The sequence below is a fragment of the Pseudophryne corroboree genome, chromosome 2 (genome assembly GCF_028390025.1).
Source record: "Pseudophryne corroboree isolate aPseCor3 chromosome 2, aPseCor3.hap2, whole genome shotgun sequence".
Classification (NCBI taxonomy): domain Eukaryota; kingdom Metazoa; phylum Chordata; class Amphibia; order Anura; family Myobatrachidae; genus Pseudophryne; species Pseudophryne corroboree.
Window position 1 is genome coordinate 79,518,363 of NC_086445.1, and position 18,421 is coordinate 79,536,783.

Genomic DNA, 18,421 nt, shown 5'->3' on the forward strand with positions numbered 1-18,421 from the left:
GGCCTACACTGCTGTTAAGACGGCCCTGCTGGTTGACATACGTCAGGAATCCTGGGAAAATCCGGGGACAAAATTCACACCAAATAAGAGACTGTTGGCTCGCTATCCTCTCTCTGCGGAGATCAGTAAGAATTGGGAAACTCCTCCGCCTGTAGATTCTCATGTGGCGCGCATGCCGTCACCTCTCTGAAGGAACCGACGGCTAGACGTGTGGAGGGTTGTTTGAAGTCCATTTACACCCTAACGGGGGCTGTGCATAGGCCAACCATTGCAGCGACACAGGCTGCTGAAGCTGCTGAGGCGTGGGCTCAGGAGCTTGAGGCGGAGCTGCCTTCTAACGTATCTGAGCATGCTCGACAATGTCTCTCGTATATTACCACGGCTTCTCTGTACCTTAAGGAGGGGGCCTCTGATGCCGGGGTGCTGGCGGCCAAGGCAGCTACTACGTCCGTCTTGGCCAGACGTATCCTTTGGTTGAGATCCTGGTCGGTGGATATGGATTCCAAGAAAACCCTGGAAGTGCTTCCTGTTAAGGGAGACATTCTCTTTGGAGAAGACCTCAATAAGATTGTGGCTGATCTGGCTACTGCTAAAACAGCTTGCTTGCCTAGTACGGCTCCTTCCACGCAGAAGGCTAAAAGTACTTTCCCTCGGCCCTTTCGTCCTCCAGGTAAAGCAAAAGGTCAGGCGTACCCAAAGCAAGCTCATGCTTCCAGACCTGCCAAGCCAAGACCGAAACGAGCCTGGGCTGCCCGTCAGCCTGCTTCGAAAATGGACAAGCCTGCTGCATGATGGGGCGGGCCTCCCTCTGGGGGATCCCAGGGTGGGGGGCCGACTTCTAGGTTTTGCCCAGGAATGGTTGAAGACCACTTCAGATACCTGGGTAAGGGAAGTCGTCACTCAAGGTTACGCCGTACCCTTCAAGAATCGTCCCCTTCATCGATTTTGCCTGACAAATGAGCCTCTGGACCCGGCAAAAGCAAACACTTTGCACTCGGTGGTACATTCCCTCCTGACCACAGGAGTGGTAGTACAGGTGCCTCTAGCTCAGAGAGGCAAGGAGTTCTATTCACCGCTGTTTCTAGTCCCGAAACCGAACGGGTCCTCACGGCCCATTCTCAATCTGAAGTCCTTGAACAAACATGTGCAGGTCTACAAGTTTCGTATGGAAACTCTGCGCTCTATTGTTCTTGCCTTGGAGCCTGGGGACTATATGATCTCCATGGACATACAGGATGCCTACCTGCACATTCCTATTGCAGTGTCTCATCAGCAGTACCTGAGGTTTGCGGTGGGCAACCTTCATTACCAATTTCGGGCGTTACCCTTTGGTTTGACAACGGATACACTCCGCCGTCAAGGGGTCAGGATCCTGCCGTACTTGGACGATTTGTTGATCCTGGCAAATTCCCCAGAACTTCTCCTGTGTCATCTCGATCTGACGGTCCAGTGCATGAAAGCCCATGGGTGGCTGATCAACTGGAACAATCCTTCCTGGTTCCTGCTCGGAGCATGTTACATCTGGGAGCGTTATTGGACACTCCCAACCAACGGTTGTTCTTGTCTCAGGAGAAAGTCCTGAAGCTTCAGGACAGGATTCGATGCTTCCTATCTCATCCACAAGTGTCGATACATTCGGCAATGCAAGTACTAGGTCTCATGGTGTCCGCTTTCGACATGGTGGAGTATGCCCAATTCCATTCTCGCCCTCTGCAGAAGTAAATTCTGACCAAGTGGGACGGCCTGCCTCACCGGATTAGATCTCACATGATCTCCTTGTCTCCGGAGGTCCGCCTGTCACTGAGGTGGTGGCCTCAGGACCAACGACTGAGCAGGGGCCATCCCTTCTGGATAGCCAACTGGGTCCTGCTGATGACGGATGCCAGTCTGAGAGGTTGGGGCGCGGTGTTGGAACAACACTCTCTTCAGGGTCGGTGGACCAAGGAGGAGTCTCTACTCCCAATAAATATTTTGGAACTGCGGGCAGTGTTCAATGCGTTGACAATGGCCCAGCATGTAATACAGAACAGACCTGTTCAAGAACAATCGGACAACGCCACCACGGTGGCGTACATCAATCATCAAGGCGGCACTCGAAGCCGCACGGCAATGAGGGAAATATCAAGGATTCTTCAGTGGGCAGAACGCCATCTGCCGGCCATATCTGCAGTGTTCATTCCAGGGGTCCTGAACTGGGAAGCGGACTTTCTCAGTTGTCAGGACGTACACGCCGGAGAATGGAGCCTCCATCCAGAGGTGTTTCAACTTCTCATGGACAAGTGGGGCCTTCCAAATGTGGACCTGATGGCGTCTCGACACAATCACACGGTTCCGGTCTTCGGAGCAAGGACAAGGGATCCTCAAGCAGCGTTCGTGGATGCTCTGTCAATCCCATGGAACTTTCGGCTGCCATACGTGTTCCCTCCGGTGTCACTCCTGCCCAGGATAATACGGAAGTTCAAGCAAGAAGGAGGAAACCTACTTCTGATCGCTCCAGCGTGGCCCAGACGGCACTGGTTATCCGTACTACAGGGCCTCTCGCTAGATCGTCCCCTTCTACTTCCACAACGACCAGACCTCCTCGTTCAGGGCCCTTGTGTTTACCAGGACTTGGCTCGTCTGGCTTTGACGGCATGGCTCTTGAAGCTTCCGTCCTGAGGGCCAAGGGTTTTTCTGAGGCGGTTGTTCAAACTATGTTGAAAGTCTGTAAGCCGGCTTCTGCTCGGATTTACCATAGGGTCTGGAATGCTTACTTTACTTGGTGTGCATCTCACAATCATGACATTTTCAAGTTTAGTATGGCCAAACTGTTGGCCTTCCTACAACAGGGCCTGGATTTAGGCCTGCGTCTGGCCTCCCTCAAGGTTCACATTTCTGCCTTGTCGGTTTGGTTTCAGAGAAAGATTGCTGCCATTCCGGATGTTCATACATTCACTCAGGGCGTGTTGCGGATTCAGCCTCCATTTGTACCTCCTGTGGCCCCTTGGGATCTGTCGGTGGTACTGGAGGCCTTGCAAGAGTCTCCATTTGAACCTCTTGCCTCTGCTGACCTTAAGTGGCTGTCCCTTAAGGTGCTGTTTTCGATGGCTACTGCTTCAGGTAGAAGGGTCTCGGACTTGGGTGCCTTATCCTGTACGTCCCCCCATTTGATTTTTCATCATGACCGGGCGGTTCTTAGAACGCGACTGGGTTTTTACCCAAGGTGGTGTCTTCATTCCACCTTAACCAGGAGATTGTGGTTCCGGCCTTTAATTCTCCTGAGTTGTCTTCCAAAGAGCAGTCTTTGGATGTGGTACGGCCTCTCTGTATCTATGTGAAGAGAACATCCTCCATTAGGAAATCTGATTCTCTGTTTGTACTGTTTGGTTTTCACAAACGTGGCTGGCCTGCTTCCAAGCAGACCCTGGCCAGATGGATTAGAATGGTGATTGCACATGCTTATGTACAGGCTGGTCGTCCAACTCCTGCTACCATCAAAGCCCATTCTACTGGGTCGGTTGGACCTTCTTGGGTGGCCCACCATGGTGCAACCCTTGAACAATTGTGCAAGGCGGCTACGTGGTCCTCGGGGGAACACGTTTAGAAGGTTCTATGCCTTTGATACTTCCGCCTCCCAGGATGCTTCCTTTGGATGCCGGGTTCTTGTGCCCGCTACAGTGCATCCCCTCCCATAAGGAACTGCTTTAGGACATCCCCGATGTTAATCCTTGTGGAGCCCAGTGTACCCCACAGCAGAAAACGAGATTTATGGAAAGAACTTACCATTGTTAAATCTCTTTCTGCGAGGTACACTGGGCTCCACAAGGCGCCCACCCTGACGCACTTAGCTTCTTTGGGTTGGTGTGGCATAGCCGCTGACACCCTGTCCTGTGGTGAGTGTGTGGTGTAATTGGCTACGAGCGATTGTCGTCTCTAGTACCTGCTTCTGCATTGGGCTGGTTAACGAAACTGAGCTCCTGTGCACGGAGGCGGGGTTATAGAGGAGGCGGCGCTGTGCATCTTGGGAACAGTCAAAGCTTTGAGCCTGTTGGTGCCTCGGATCAAGATCCTACTCTACACCCCCGATGTTAATCCTTGTGGAGCCCAGTGTACCTCGCAGAAAGAGATTTAACAACCGCAAGTTCTTACCATAAATCTCGTTTTTTCTGTGCAGGTCAATGTTTTCTCTATGTGCTTTATGTTTTCCTTTGTTTCTGCAAGAATTCGAAAGGGTTCAGTAGGATTTACCGACAGACACAATACAGACGGTCATAATCCCGACAGCCATTGACCGACAGTGAAAATACCGACATTCATTATGCCAAAATGTTTAGAATACCGACATTTGAAATGCCGACATTTCAAAATACTGACTTGAGTTTTTCTGTTTTTTTTGGTGTCAATGTGGTCATAGGTCGATATGGACACCGTGTGTACCGCTGCTCACGGCACACTATTATATTCCCACTCCAGGTCCACTGGGTTGGTAAAGTATGAACACGTCTGTTTTTGGGGAAAAATTCCTTAAAAACGCATGCCAGCACTTTGACATATCGGCATTTCAAATTACTTTACTCTGACGGCATTTTGAACATGTCGCTATAATGAATGCCTGTATTTTGACCGTGTCGGTATTTTGACTGTTGGGATTATGACCGTCGGTAAATCAACTGCTACCCCTACAAAATTAAACTCAATCTGAAAAATAAATTTCTACAGTGATTGGATCATCTTGCCTGTCCCCGTCTTGCATGGTCTCTTCCCATTCCAGCCAAATGGGCTTCAATAGTGTTGGCTGATAATGCTTCTGCCTTATAGTACAGATGTGTCCTCCTACATCTAGCTTCAATACGCCGCCATGCAACGCTAGACCGGGCTGATTCATTTGATAGGCGACACTTGTATATCTGTGTGCGACTGATTCTGTATACGAAGCACAACGTAACTTGGCATGGAAAAAGCTGCAGCCGCTGCGTCACAGATTCAGAGACTCAGTCCAGCGCAGATATGCATGTGTCGCTTATCAAATTAATCAGTATAATCTTCAGTATAAGTCTTGGTTGCATCGCGTTGCGACTAAGGAGCATGTTCGTCAATAAAGACACCCAATGCTCAGAGTCTCATAGGACCTGGCGCCACATCTACTGTTTCCCCTCACCAGCTGTATTCCGCTGCCTTATGTATCATTGTTCCCCAGACTGCTTACAGTTCAAGCTTATCTGGGCAAAGCCACCTTTACCGTCGGGTTCATGTCATTGTATGTCATTAATTTTAGTACCGTGATCTCCTCTGTGTACAGCGCTGTGTGATATGTCAACTCTTAATAAAAGAGAATTATAAAAACCTTCTGACAATACCATTGCTCAAAGACTGCAGTACCTTCACACAATACACAGTGGTTAGTGTAGTGCTGGGGTTGTGTCAGATGGCTTATTTGAGCACTAGTGAAAGAGAGATAGTGCTCAGAGGAGCGCGTGTCACTTAGGGCGTTCAGGAATGGTACATCGTGTCCAGAGAAATCGCTACAGGTGTGCAGGAAAATGATTGATGATTGGCCTCCCATAATGGGTGGATATGTGCACAACTGAACATGGCTGCTAGCTATAGATGTAACCTTATACATTATTGCTGCAGTTGCGTCGGTATCCGTTCAGATGGTCGACCATGTTATGGTCTACAGTCATTAGGTCGACATTGACATGGTCGACATGGGCACATGGTCGACACATGAAAATGGATGACACATGAAAAGGTCGACACACGAAAAGGTCGACATGAGTTTTTTTACTTTTTTTTCTTTTGGGGAACTTTTCCATACTTTACGATCCACGTGGACTACGATTGGAACGGTAATATGTGCCTAGCGAAGCGGTAGCGGAGCGAAGGCACCATGCCCGAAGCATGGCGAGCGAAGCGAGCCTTGCGAGGGGACGCGGTGCACTAATTGGGGTTCCCAGTCACTTTACGCAAAAAACAACACCAAAAAAAGTTGAAAAACTCATGTCGACCTTTTCATGTGTCGACTATGTGTCCATGTCGACCATGTCAATGTCAACCAATAGTGGTCAACCTAATGACTGTCGACCATAACATGGTCGACCATTCATACCGGAACCGTTGCGTCACACATACTTTCTTGATGCGTAAGATCCTGTGCGACTTGGTGCGACTTGTTGCGCAAACGTCCGTGTAAATCGCAGTGCGATGCCACAAAACCGCTTCATGAGACTGCACTGACTAGTCTGATATGTGACACTTGCACCTCTGTGTGCGACGGAGTCTGAATCGTGTAAACTAAGAGTACAGTGCAGCGGCCGAGGCTGTTCCTCGCGCCAAGTTCCGTTGTTTTTCGTATACAGATTCAGACTCAGTCGCACATAGATGTACACATGTCGCATATCAAATTAATCAGCGCAACCGCGCGGAGTGGTTTTATCGCATCCCATAGTGATTAAGACGCTAATCATTCTGTTCAGCCCATCATTTAGGAATAGGAAGCAATGAAGAAGTGTCTTATGTCCGAGTTGAGTGCCTACTTCCTAGTGAATTAAGCCAGGGCCCTTTACAACTATATTTATCCAACTATTTTAACATCACAAAGTGTTCGCTAGAATAGACAGCAATATGATTAACACTACAATAATTTTTTTCTAACAGCCTTTTCTGTTAACATGCTCTGTAACTAACATTTTGAGTATATCATTCATTGTGTTCCTTTTATTTAGATGATGTGTGATGGTTTAATAATATTAATATCCAGGGCACCCATGAACTTGTACAGGTTCAAGGGCTGGGAACAATGGTATCAGGATAGAAATCTATAAGAGGATATTGCAGCGCGGAGTAGATATGTTGCTGTGTTTTTTTCTTTTTAATATCCGTCTTATGATTTCACATATCAGAGGTGTGACAGCTGTGCGATGTGCGGATAAGAGACAGGCAGGAAAAGAATCCATTGTCTGAGACAAATTATCATTGCGGCACGTCATGAATCTGCGCTCTGTGGAGTAGAACTGTATTCTCCTACATACACCCATCTAGGCCCTTTACACAATGCATAGCACGTTCTAGGTGGTTTATGGACTGCAGTTAGATTTATTACTTTAAACTAGAATATAGAATGCATGTGTGCGTGCGCGTGTGTGTGGAGGTAGAAACTTAGAAGTAGGGCTGTGGAAAAATGAGGGGTATTAGAAAAAAACCCCAGAAAGGGTAACGTTATATAAAACGAGATTTATGTAAAGAACTGACCGTTGTTAAATCTCTTTTTGCGAGGTACACTGGGCTCCACAAGGAATTACATTGGGGGTTTAGAGTAGGATCTTGATCCGAAGCACCAACAGGCTCAAAGCTTTTGACTGTTCCCAAGATGCACAGCGCCGCCTCCTCTATAACCCCGCCTCCATGCCAGTGAGCTCAGTTTCGTTAACCAGCCCAATGCAGTAGCAGGTACCAGAGACGTCAACCAATCGTAGCCAATTACACCACACACTCACCGCAGGAGAGGGTGTCAGCGGCAATGCCAATACCAACCCAAAAAAGCTACGTGCGTCAGGGTGGGCGCCTTGTGGAGCCCAGTGTACCTCGCAGAAAGAGATTTAACAATGGTAAGTTCTTACCATAAATCTCGTTTTCTGCTGCGGGGTACACTGGGCTCCACAATTAATTACATCGGGGATGTCCTAAAGCAGTTCCTCACGGGAGGGGACGCACAGTAGCGGGCACAAGAACCCGGCGTCCAAAGGTAGCATCCTGGGAAGCGGCGGTATCGAAGGCATAGAACTTAAACATAAGGACCACGTAGCCGCCTTGCACAATTGTTCAAGGGTCGCAACCCGGTGGGCCGCTCAAGAAGGTCCAACCGACCGAGTAGAATGGGCTTTGATGGTAGCAGGAACCGGACGACCAGCCTGTACATAAGCATGTGCAATCACCATTCTAATCCATCTGGCCAGAGTCTGCTTGGAAGCAGGCCAGCCACGTTTGTGAAAACCAAACAATACAAAAAGAGAATTGGATTCCCCAATGGAGGAAGTTCTCTTCACATAGATACGGAGAGCCCGTACCGCATCCAAAGATCACTCTTTGGAAGACAACTCAGGAGAATTAAAGGCCGGACCATAATCTCCTGGTTAAGGTGGAAGGAAGACACCACCTTGGGTAAATAACCTGGGCGTGTTCGAAGAACTGCCTGGTCACCGTGAAAAACCATATAGGGAGACTTATAGGACAAGGCACCCAAGTCCGAGACCCTTCTAGCTGAAGCAATAGCCAGCAAAAACAACAACTTAAGGGAAAGCCACTTAAGGTCAGCAGAGGTAAGAGGCTCAAACAGAGACTCTTGTAAGGCCTCCAAGACCACCGACAAATCCCAAGGGGCCACAGGTGGCACATAAGGAGGCTGAATCCTCAACACACCCTGAGTGAATGTATGGACATCAGGTAGGGTAGCGATCTTTCTCTGAAACCAAACCGACAAGGCAGAGATATGCACCTTGAGAGAGGCCAGACGCAGGCCCAAATACAGGCCTTGTTGTAGAAAGGCCAAAAGTTTGGCCGTACTAAACTTGAAAACGTCATGATTGTGAGATGCACACCAAGTAAAGTAAGCATTCCAGACCCTATGGTATATCCGAGCAGAAGCCGGCTTACGGGCCTTCAACATAGTTTGAACGACTGCCTCAGAAAAACCCTTGGCCCTCAGGACGGAAGCTTCAAGAGCCATGCCGTCAAAGCCAGACGGGCCAATTCCTGGTAAACACACGGGCCCTGAACGAGGAGGTCTGGTCGTTGTGGAAGTAGAAGGGCACGATCCAACGAGAGGTCCTGTAGATCAGAGAACCAGTGCCGCCTGGGCCATGCTGGAGCGACTAGAAGAAGGTTTCCTTCTTCTTGCTTGAACTTCCGTATTACTCTGGGCAGGAGTGACACCGGAGGCAACACATACGGCAGCCGAAAGTTCAACGGGATTGACAGAGCATCCACGAATGCTGCTTGAGGATCCCTTGTCCTTGCTCCAAAGACCGGAACCTTGTGATTGTGTCGAGACGCCATCAGGTCCACATCTGGGAGGCCCCACTTGTCCACGAGAAGTTGAAACACCTCTGGATGTAGGCTCCATTCTCCGGAGTGCACGTCGTGACGACTGAGATAGTCCGCCTCCCAGTTCAGAACGCTCGGAATGAACACTGCCGATATGGCCGGCAGATGGCATTCTGCCCACTGAAGAATCCTTGATACTTCCTTCATTGCCATGCGGCTTCGAGTGCCGCCCTGATGATTGATATACGCCACCATGGTGGCGTTGTCCGATTGTACTTGAACAGGTCTGTTCTGTATTAGATGCTGGGCCATTGTCAACACATTGAACACTGCCCGCAGTTCCAGAATGTTTATCGGGAGTAGCGACTCCTCCTTGGCCCACCGACCCAGAAGAGAGTGTTGCTCCTACACCGTGCCCCAACCTCTCAGACTGGCATCCGTCGTCAGCAGGACCCAGTTGGATATCCAGAAGGGACGACCCCTGCTCAATTGTTGGTCCTGCAGCCACCATCTCAGTGACAGGCGGACCTCCGGAGATAGGGAGATCATGTGAGATCTGATCCGGTGAGGCAGGCCGTCCCACTTGGACAGAATCAACTTCTGTAGAGGGCGAGAATGGAATTGAGCATACTCCACCATGTCGAAAGCCGACACCATGAGACCTAACACTTGCATCACCGAATGAATCGACACTTGCGGACGGGATAGGAAGCATCGGATCTTGTCCTGAAGTTTCAGGACTTTCTCCTGAGACAAGAACAACCGCTGGTTGTGAGTGTCCAACAACGCTCCCAGGTGTACCATGCTCCGAGCCGGAACCAGGGAGGATCTCTTCCAGTTGATCAGCCACCCGTGGGCTGCCATGCACTGGACGGTCAGATCGAGATGACACAGGAGAATTTCTGCGGAACTCGCCAGGATCAACAAATCGTCTAGGTATGGTAGTATCCTGACCCCTTGACGGCGGAGTGTAGCCGTCATAACCGCCATTACTTTGGTGAAAACTCACGGAGCCGTTGTCAAACCAAAGGGTAACGCCCGAAATTGGTAATGAAGGTTGCCCACCGCAAACCGCAGGTACTGCTGATGAGATACCGCAATAGGAATATGTAGGTAGGCATCCTGTATGTCAAGGGAGACCACATAGTCCCCAGGCTCCATGGCCAGAACAATAGAGCGCAGCGTTTCCATACGGAACTTTGAGATCTGCACATGCTTGTTCAAGGACTTCAGAATGAGAATGGGCCGCGAGGACCCGTTCGGTTTCGGGACTAGAACAGCGGTGAATAGAACCCCTTGCCTCTCTGAGCCAGAGGCACCTGTGCCACCACTCCTGTGGATAGGAGGGAATGTACCACCGAGTGCAACGTGTTTGCTTTTGCCGGATCCAGAGGCACATCTGTCGGGCAAAATCGAAGAGGGGGACGATTCTTGAAGGGTATGGCGTAACCTCGAGCAACGACTTTCCTCACCCAGATATCCGAAGTGGTCTTTAACCATTCCTGGGTAAAACCTAGAAGTCGGCCCCCCACCCTGGGATCCCCCAGAGGGAGGCCCGCCCCGTCATGCGGCCGGCTTGTCAGTTTTGGAAGCTGGCTGACGGGCGGCCCAGGCACGCTTCGGTCTTGGCTAGGCAGGCCTGGAAGCACGAGCTTGCTTCGGGTACGCCTGACCTTTTGCTTTACCTGGAGTACGAAAGGGCCGAGGGAAAGTACTTTTAGCCTTCTGTGCGGAAGGATCCATACTAGGTAGGAAGGCCGTTTTAGCAGTAGCCAGATCGGCCACAATCTTATTGAGGTCTTCTCCAAAGAGAATGTCTCCCTTGAAAGGAAGCACCTCCAGGGTTTTCTTGGAATCCAAATCCACCGACCAGGATCTCAACCAAAGGATACGTCTGGCCAAAACGGACGCAGTAGCAGCCTTGGCCGCGAGCACCCCGGCATCGGAGGCCGCCTCCTTAAGGTACAGAGAAGCCGTGGCAATATATGAGAGACATTGTCGAGCATGCTCAGATGCATCAGAAGGCAGTTCCGCCTCGAGTTCCTGAGCCCACACCTCAACAGCTTCAGCAGTCCGTATCGCTGCAATAGTTGGCCTTTGCACAGCCCTGGAAAGGGTATAAATCGCTTTCAAACAGCCCTCCACACGACGATCCGTCGGTTCCTTCAGACAGTTGACGGTAGTTACTGGCAGAGCAGAGGAAACAACCATGCGCGCCACATGAGAATCTACAGGCGGAGGAGTTTCCCAATTTTTACACACCTCCGCAGAGAGAGGATAGCGAGCCAACAGTCTCTTATTCGGTGTAAACTTTGTCCCCAGATTTTCCCAGGATTCCTGACATATGTCAATCAGGTGTTTAGAGTAGGGTAAAACCTGCTTAACCACCTTCTTACGCTTAAACCTATAAGGTTTCTTGGAGACAGTCTCAAGAAACCAGAGTGATCAGCCACTTGAAGAATGAGCCGTATCGCCTCAATCAAATCCGAGACATCCACGGATGATTTCCCCTCCCCATCTGAAACATCAGTGTCAGTATATGCACCGTTCTCCTCGGAAGACGTGTCAGTTAAGGCCGCGGATTGGGAGGAGGTAATGGCCCTTTTAAAAGACGACTTAGTCTTATGCGGGCGAGAGTGACCCTTAGATTTAGACATGGATCGGTTCAAATACTGTAACTGAGTGGAAAGCATCCACCCATGGCGGGTTCACAGCGGGGACCATAAACTGTGGTAGTGGCACAGGTGGTCCCACAGGGGGCGTCAATTTAGTCACAAGCGTGTTTAACAATGTGGAAAATTATTATTATTATTACATTTTATTTATAGGGCGCCACAAGTGTTTCGCAGCGCCGTACAAAGGACAGTACAGGGAGACAAAACTTAGCGTAACAGTAAATAAATAACAAAAATGGAGTGCAGGTAACAAAGAGCACCGCAATTCTCAAAACATAATTCAGCTTAGATGTAAGTAGCGAAGGAGTAATCATTGTACTACTTGGGGCTGGCGGCCATAGATAGAGATGAGCCTTTACCAGCAGGAGAAAAAGCAAGTAAAGATGGTCGCTGAGTGAAATGTGTCAAGAAGAGGGCTTAGACAAGAGGAAAGAGGGCCCTGCTCTGAAGAGCTAACAATCTAGTGGGGAGGGGCAACAGACAGATGACATGAGGTGCAAGCAAGCAGGTAGAAGCCTGATGGTGGTATGCGAGCAAAGCAGAGATGTCCAAGGCATGGGGCAGGGGGATGGAGGAGCAGCCTAAGGACTAGGTTATGCATTGGAAGGGTACGCTTTGATAAATAGGTGGGTTTTCAATGCCCGTTTGAAGCTTTGCAAGGTCGGGGAGAGTCTAATGGAGCGGGGGAGCGCATTCCACTGAAGGGGTGCAGCACGGGCAAAATCCTGAACTCGTGCATGGGAAGCAGTGACCAAGGCAGAGGAGAGGCGACGGTCATCAACCGACCGTAGTGGGCGGGAGGGAGTATGAAGGGAGAGGAGGTTGGAGATGTAGGGAGCAGTGGAATTAGAGATGGCCTTGTATGTGAGTGTGAGGAGTTTGAAGAGGATTCTGTAGGGGAATGGGAGCCAGTGTATATTTTGTTGAAGGGGAGTGGCAGAAGTGGAGTGGCGGGAGAGGAAGATGAGCCTAGCTGCGGAGTTGAGGACAGATTGGAGGGGAGCGATGTGGGAGCAAGTGAGGCCAGTGAGGAGAACATTGCAGTAGTCGAGTCGTGAGATGACCAGTGAGTGGATGATAAGTTTAGTTGCACTCTGGGAGAGAAATGGCCTGATGCGAGCAATGTTGCGTAGCTGGAACCGACAAGATTGCGCCAGAGCTTGGATGTAGAAAATGTAGCCCAAGGTGGATTTTGTGATGCTACCGACCCACTGGGGGGCAAGGAACCCCCTGAACCTGAACTCTCAGCTGCTAAATTATCATCCATTCCATCAGTGGCCTCACTACCACGCAGTGTGGGAGAGGCCCCAATGTCGTTGCCACGTGTAGCACAGTAATGGGCAACCCGGTACAAATTGTAGCAGCACTATACCCAGTAAGAACTCTCAGAGAAACAGCCTAAGATGGCACAGACCGAGAGTTCAATAGGAATAGAACATATGGTGACTATAATTCACAAGTAAAAAACACCCCAGTAGTATATCTTGTGAAACAATCCTATATTATCATCAGAGAAAACCTGAAACACTTGGCCCCCACAGGTATAGCAATATAGGAATAGCACGCTGAGTGAAATACCCTGCAGCAAGGCAGCCACGCAGCAGCTACATGAAATTATGTACCATAAACTGCGCTGGACTAGCAATACAAAGTAATACTCAGTATGGCTATATGTGATAACAATAGATATAACAAACACAGTAAGCACTGGATGTATATCACAGGGTGTTTGTACCACACAACCCTGAAGCTATGCACTCTTTAACTAACACAGTCCCAGTGACAGGTAGAATACTCAAGTGTCCTGTAGGAAGCACAGCACTGGCAGTCAGGCAGTTCCACAGAGGAGGATTTGCCCCAGTAATCCCAGGAACAGCAAGGCTCTATCTGTAATGGCTGCTGACCGGGAGTGAGGGAGAAGGAAGCAGCTCCAGGGCGGGAACATTGCATAAATGGCGCCGTGGGGCTGGGGAAGGGCCTCAGGTCCGGCCTGCTCCCCCTGCTGGCATCCCCACCGGGCATGCGGGCAGTAAAGAAAACGGGGGGGAGAATGGTACAACGTCCCCCCTGACATGTGCCCATAAAGTATATCCCTGGTGGCTAGTGGATCATCAGCCCAGTAATCCGTGTCCACACAAGCGCGCGCGGCCCGCCTCCTACGGCCGCGCTGGATGGCGTTGCAAACTGCGGCACAGAAGCCCCGTACCTCCCCCTTGTCAGTGGCCCCGCGATCCGGGAGACGGCAGCATGTGTGTGACTCATGTGAAGAGGGAAGAAGCCGGCGCCTCCGCTGCAGTGACCCGGCAAGCGCTGCGCGGGAGTATACAGCGCCGCTGGGGGTGATGGAGCTGCACGCAGGAAAGTCTATGAGACTTTGCCTGCAGCAGCCCTGTAAATCTTCATACATTTCTTCTGTCTTCAGTCTGTAAATGAAGCTCTGAAAAGGCTGCCTAGAGCAGCCCCTGTTAAGTGCCTGCATACTGCAAGGAACCAACTTACAAACTGAGCTCCCTGGCATGGAGGCGGGGTTATAGAGGAGGCGGCGCTGTGCATCTTGGAAACAGTCAAAAGCTTTGAGCCTGTTGGTGCCTCGGATCAAGATCCTACTCTACACCACCGATGTAATTCCTTGTGGAGCCCAGTGTACCCCGCAGCAGAAATATTGTGTAAAGGCAGTGGGGGATTTCCCACTAGGCACTTGAGGCATATGCCTAGGGGCGGCACTTGCTGGGGAGCGGCACACCAGGCAGATGAGGCTAGGTGATTCTTTTTTTCTTGTCAGTACGATTTCCTTTTTTATATTTCATTTTGCAACTGATGGGAACGGGACAATGGGCAGCAAACTGGCCCGGGAGGTGGTAGTGGGGCGAGGTTGGGGCTGCTTTGGCGGTCTTAAGACATTCAGACTGGCCCCGAAATGAGGGGGGGGGGGAACAAATGTGCCTAGGGGCAGCATGAGCCCTAAATCCGCCCTGTGTAGGGGATTGCTCTGATGCATGCACCCCTCTTACAAGAATAGACCCAGTGCTGGGTCAGCCATCCGTTGAAAATAGGTTCCACTGTATGCAGGAGAGGAGGTTTCCTTTTCCTATAACTTCACAGTCTACTATCAATTAACTGTGAAAGCAAATGATGTGCTTGGACGGTTTGCATGGATGTGACATCCGCTCTGTTTTATGTCGCAGGCTTTTACATTTCTGCATTATCTGGTGCCAGGAAGGTAAAGGGCTTTCCTGGTCATTCAGCCTCTCGTCTAGCCTCCCGTCGGTTGCACTTACCATGGACCTCCACATCCCACTGTCCACGTCTGACAAGGGACAGGCAATGCACCATATGAAATGGGCAGAATAGGACACATAAACAGATGTGTCCTCACATATTTAGCCTCAATACGCTATGCAGCGCGAGATGACTGGCGTGAGCGAGCCGGCAGTTCACAACCAGGCGCCACTAGAAGGACGGTTTATTGCGACTGCAGCAAAGACAAAGGAGGACACATCTGTACTTCCCAAGATTGTCCACACAGTTACAGTACCTTCAGCCAATTCATTAATGTGAGCACTGCACCGACTCAGATATAAGGGGACTAGGTTTAAACACAAAGCACAGCAATAAGAGCCTGTTAAATACAGGTTTGCTGTTAGCAGCATATGGATAGATAGATAGATAGATAGATAGATAGATAGATAGATAGATAGATAGATAGATAGATAGATAGATAGATAGATAGATAGAGTATATTTTCTTAAAGGATCAATAACTAAATAAAGTCAGTGATGGTCACATGCAGCAGTAAAACACCCTATTTGCAGCTCCAGCATCGTTATCTATTCAGATTAAACATTCTCCTATATGTGTTCCTCATTAGTATCCCTAGACGTTCTCTAATAATCACATGTTATTCCAGCATTTAGCTACAGGCTGTTTAAACAAATAATAACTTATTTTGTGTTATGATATCTAAATTCATTTTTATATATTTTAAAATAAGAAATATTTCTATAGAACTTTCTTTTGACAGTTTTTAAAATAAATAAAGCCTATATTAAGAAAAAAAAAACCAGAAGAAATATTGACATATTTGCACAAACTAAACTACACACAAACTGAAAAAAATCTATTCAATTTGTCTTATTATTCTTTGTAGTTTTATTTAAAAAAAAAAAAAAAAGTCCTATAATGTACTCCCCTATTTCTTCCATTTGTTCTGATACCAACAAAACTCCCCTTTTGAGGACCACATATCAGGACTGTCCCACGAGAACCGGGAGCACCGGAGCAAATAACACCCTAAGGGGGAGATTTAATTGTTTGAAAAGTCAGTTGGGTGTCTGTTTTTTCCTATCTCATAGACAGGGGAAAAAAGACGCCCAACCGACTTTTCAAACATTTGAATTCCCCCCTAAAGCTTTTCGCAACACTATCTGGCTGTAATCGCTAGCGGTGATTCATCCAAATTACACTTACACGCTCTTTACTTGTCTGAAAATGGAAACCTCTCCCTGAATCGATGCGCAATTACAACTGATTACTTTTTAGCTTTGCGCCAAGTGGTTTTCCACTGAGACAAAGCATAAAAAAAAGGATAAAAAAACACAGCCTTATGCAATAACTGTACCAAGAAAGAACTGTAAATCCATAAAGATAACGTGTTGTGCAGAACTCTTTTATAAGTTAGTACAGCAGGAGATTTAACAAACACCAATCATCCACTCTTGGTAATAACAGATAGGAAAAAGGAGGGAGACTGTGATGGAAAGAGTCAGAAAACAAGTTACGGAATTAGATGTCTAGACAGTGTATTATAAAAAATATCCTAAATGACTAATAAATGTACCGCGCATTAACATATAACTTTAAACGGTCTCTTTATGCTGCTATGAGAAACATTTCATAAATGAATTACAGCAGTGAATTCGCTCTTGTACCTTTTATTCGCAGTAGGTCAGACATATACGGAAATAGACTTAGAACTTACCGTCAAATATGGACATGTTTTTGGAGGGTGCTTTTGATCCTCGACCAGTAGAGGGCGGATCACTGCTTTTACCTCCTGCAAAGCATAAACATATATAGAATATAAACCTTCCAGTTGTCATACAGAGGTATTCAATTAACTCCGACAATTTCGGAGTTATTGAATTCACCCCCCTATGCGTATTCAATTGCGGGCCATTTTCGCCCATTTTTAAGTCATTTTTCGCCAATGCCTTTTCACTTCATTTTTTAGTGAAAAGGCATTGGCGAAAAAATGCCTAAAAACCAGTGAAAATGGCCCACATGATTAGGGCAAATCTCCATTCACCCTAAAAATAATAATCTAGGCGAAAAAACGGCCCTAATTGAATACCGCCTATGACTTAATTACTATTGTTGTGTACAGTTGTTATGGCTAGAGACCAAGCTTACAGAGTGTTCAATGGCATTACAATAAAATGAACGGATGCAAGAGGAACGTAAGTGTCTGTGACATGAATGGCAAAAATCAGACGCACACTATACGGATGCTGAAAGCATCTCGAGCTCCGCATATGGGCCGCTGCAACCATTTCAATCGGATATGCCCCTTGTTTTGCGTCCGACTCTGCAGCCACCCCACTATGGGGTGTATTCAATAGATGTCGGATCCTTTCCAACGGAAAAGATCCGACATCTCAGTATTCGATGAGCGGCCAATTCCAACAGGATTTGGCCACTCCCGACAATGCCAACCCAACATTCTTTAAAGTCGGATTGACATTGTCGGAACCGGGGCCAAAACCTTTCGGACTTTGCTGCGGAATCCGACAAAATACGTGGATCCTCTGCTAATCCGACGATCAACGTGTTTTCCGACAAGTCGGATTTGCCGACATGTTAGAAAAAAAGCATCCAGATTGACTAGGTCGTAACCCATTCTGACCTAAAAAGGAGGAAACTGCCATCTTTCCGACAAGACGCCAGTTTCCGACTTCAATTGAATACCCCCCATAGTGGTTAATTCCTTATTGTCTCAGTGTAAAGATGACACCCATAGCTGTGACTGCAGTGCCAATGGCCCTAATGAAAGTAAGCGGATGGTGCCCAAATCAGGTACCGCAGAAAGGGTGAACAGGCCCCATGACTGTGTGAGAACCACATTTGCATGCTGCCATTTGTTCCGTCTATATTCTGCACTCAAAATTTTACAGATACTTATGTATACCTCTACAATGTATGCATACATTTATTTTATTGTGTATTTTATGCTAAATAAATACAACTTAATGCGATTTATGAGCCATTTAGCAGCTGGAACACAAGAAGCCCCCTGTGTCGGACCTATCTGCACCACAAACCGTTTTAATTCATCATAGAATATATATGGAAATAAGGCATTATCACAGATATTGTCTATGAATGACACATGAATGTCATACATATGAATGCATGCAGTGAACGGATGTGACCTGTTTATCAAATGCGGGCGCTGTGCCCCAGAGTCTTGTTACATGAATGCGAATGGCTTGGAAATTGTGCATAATAAACAATGTGTACATGATTACAGGGGTCCCAGCTGGTGGGGAAGGGACTGTAATGTGGAATACATGCAATGTGATTGCAAAGACTGATTCTTTTACGAACATATTGTTTTCAGTGATTTTGTGCCGCTCACAAGCGTGTTGCAATTACGGCGCATACACCAAATGTACAATATGTAAATGATTATACATCATCCTTCTGACCCCCGCCATAGAAACATAGAA

The 18,421-nt window shown here is 48.2% G+C and overlaps 1 protein-coding gene across 2 annotated transcripts in view; it reads right to left on the minus strand.

The window, feature by feature from the left end:
- The window catches only part of MRE11 (MRE11 homolog, double strand break repair nuclease), a 605,744-nt gene that overhangs the window by 314,597 nt on the left and 272,726 nt on the right, over positions 1-18,421 (minus strand). For both annotated transcript variants that reach the window (XM_063951452.1, XM_063951453.1), the window contains exon 16: positions 16,675-16,749. In XM_063951452.1, coding sequence (XP_063807522.1) covers positions 16,675-16,749 — 75 coding nt within the window. The remainder of the gene's footprint in view (positions 1-16,674; positions 16,750-18,421) is intronic.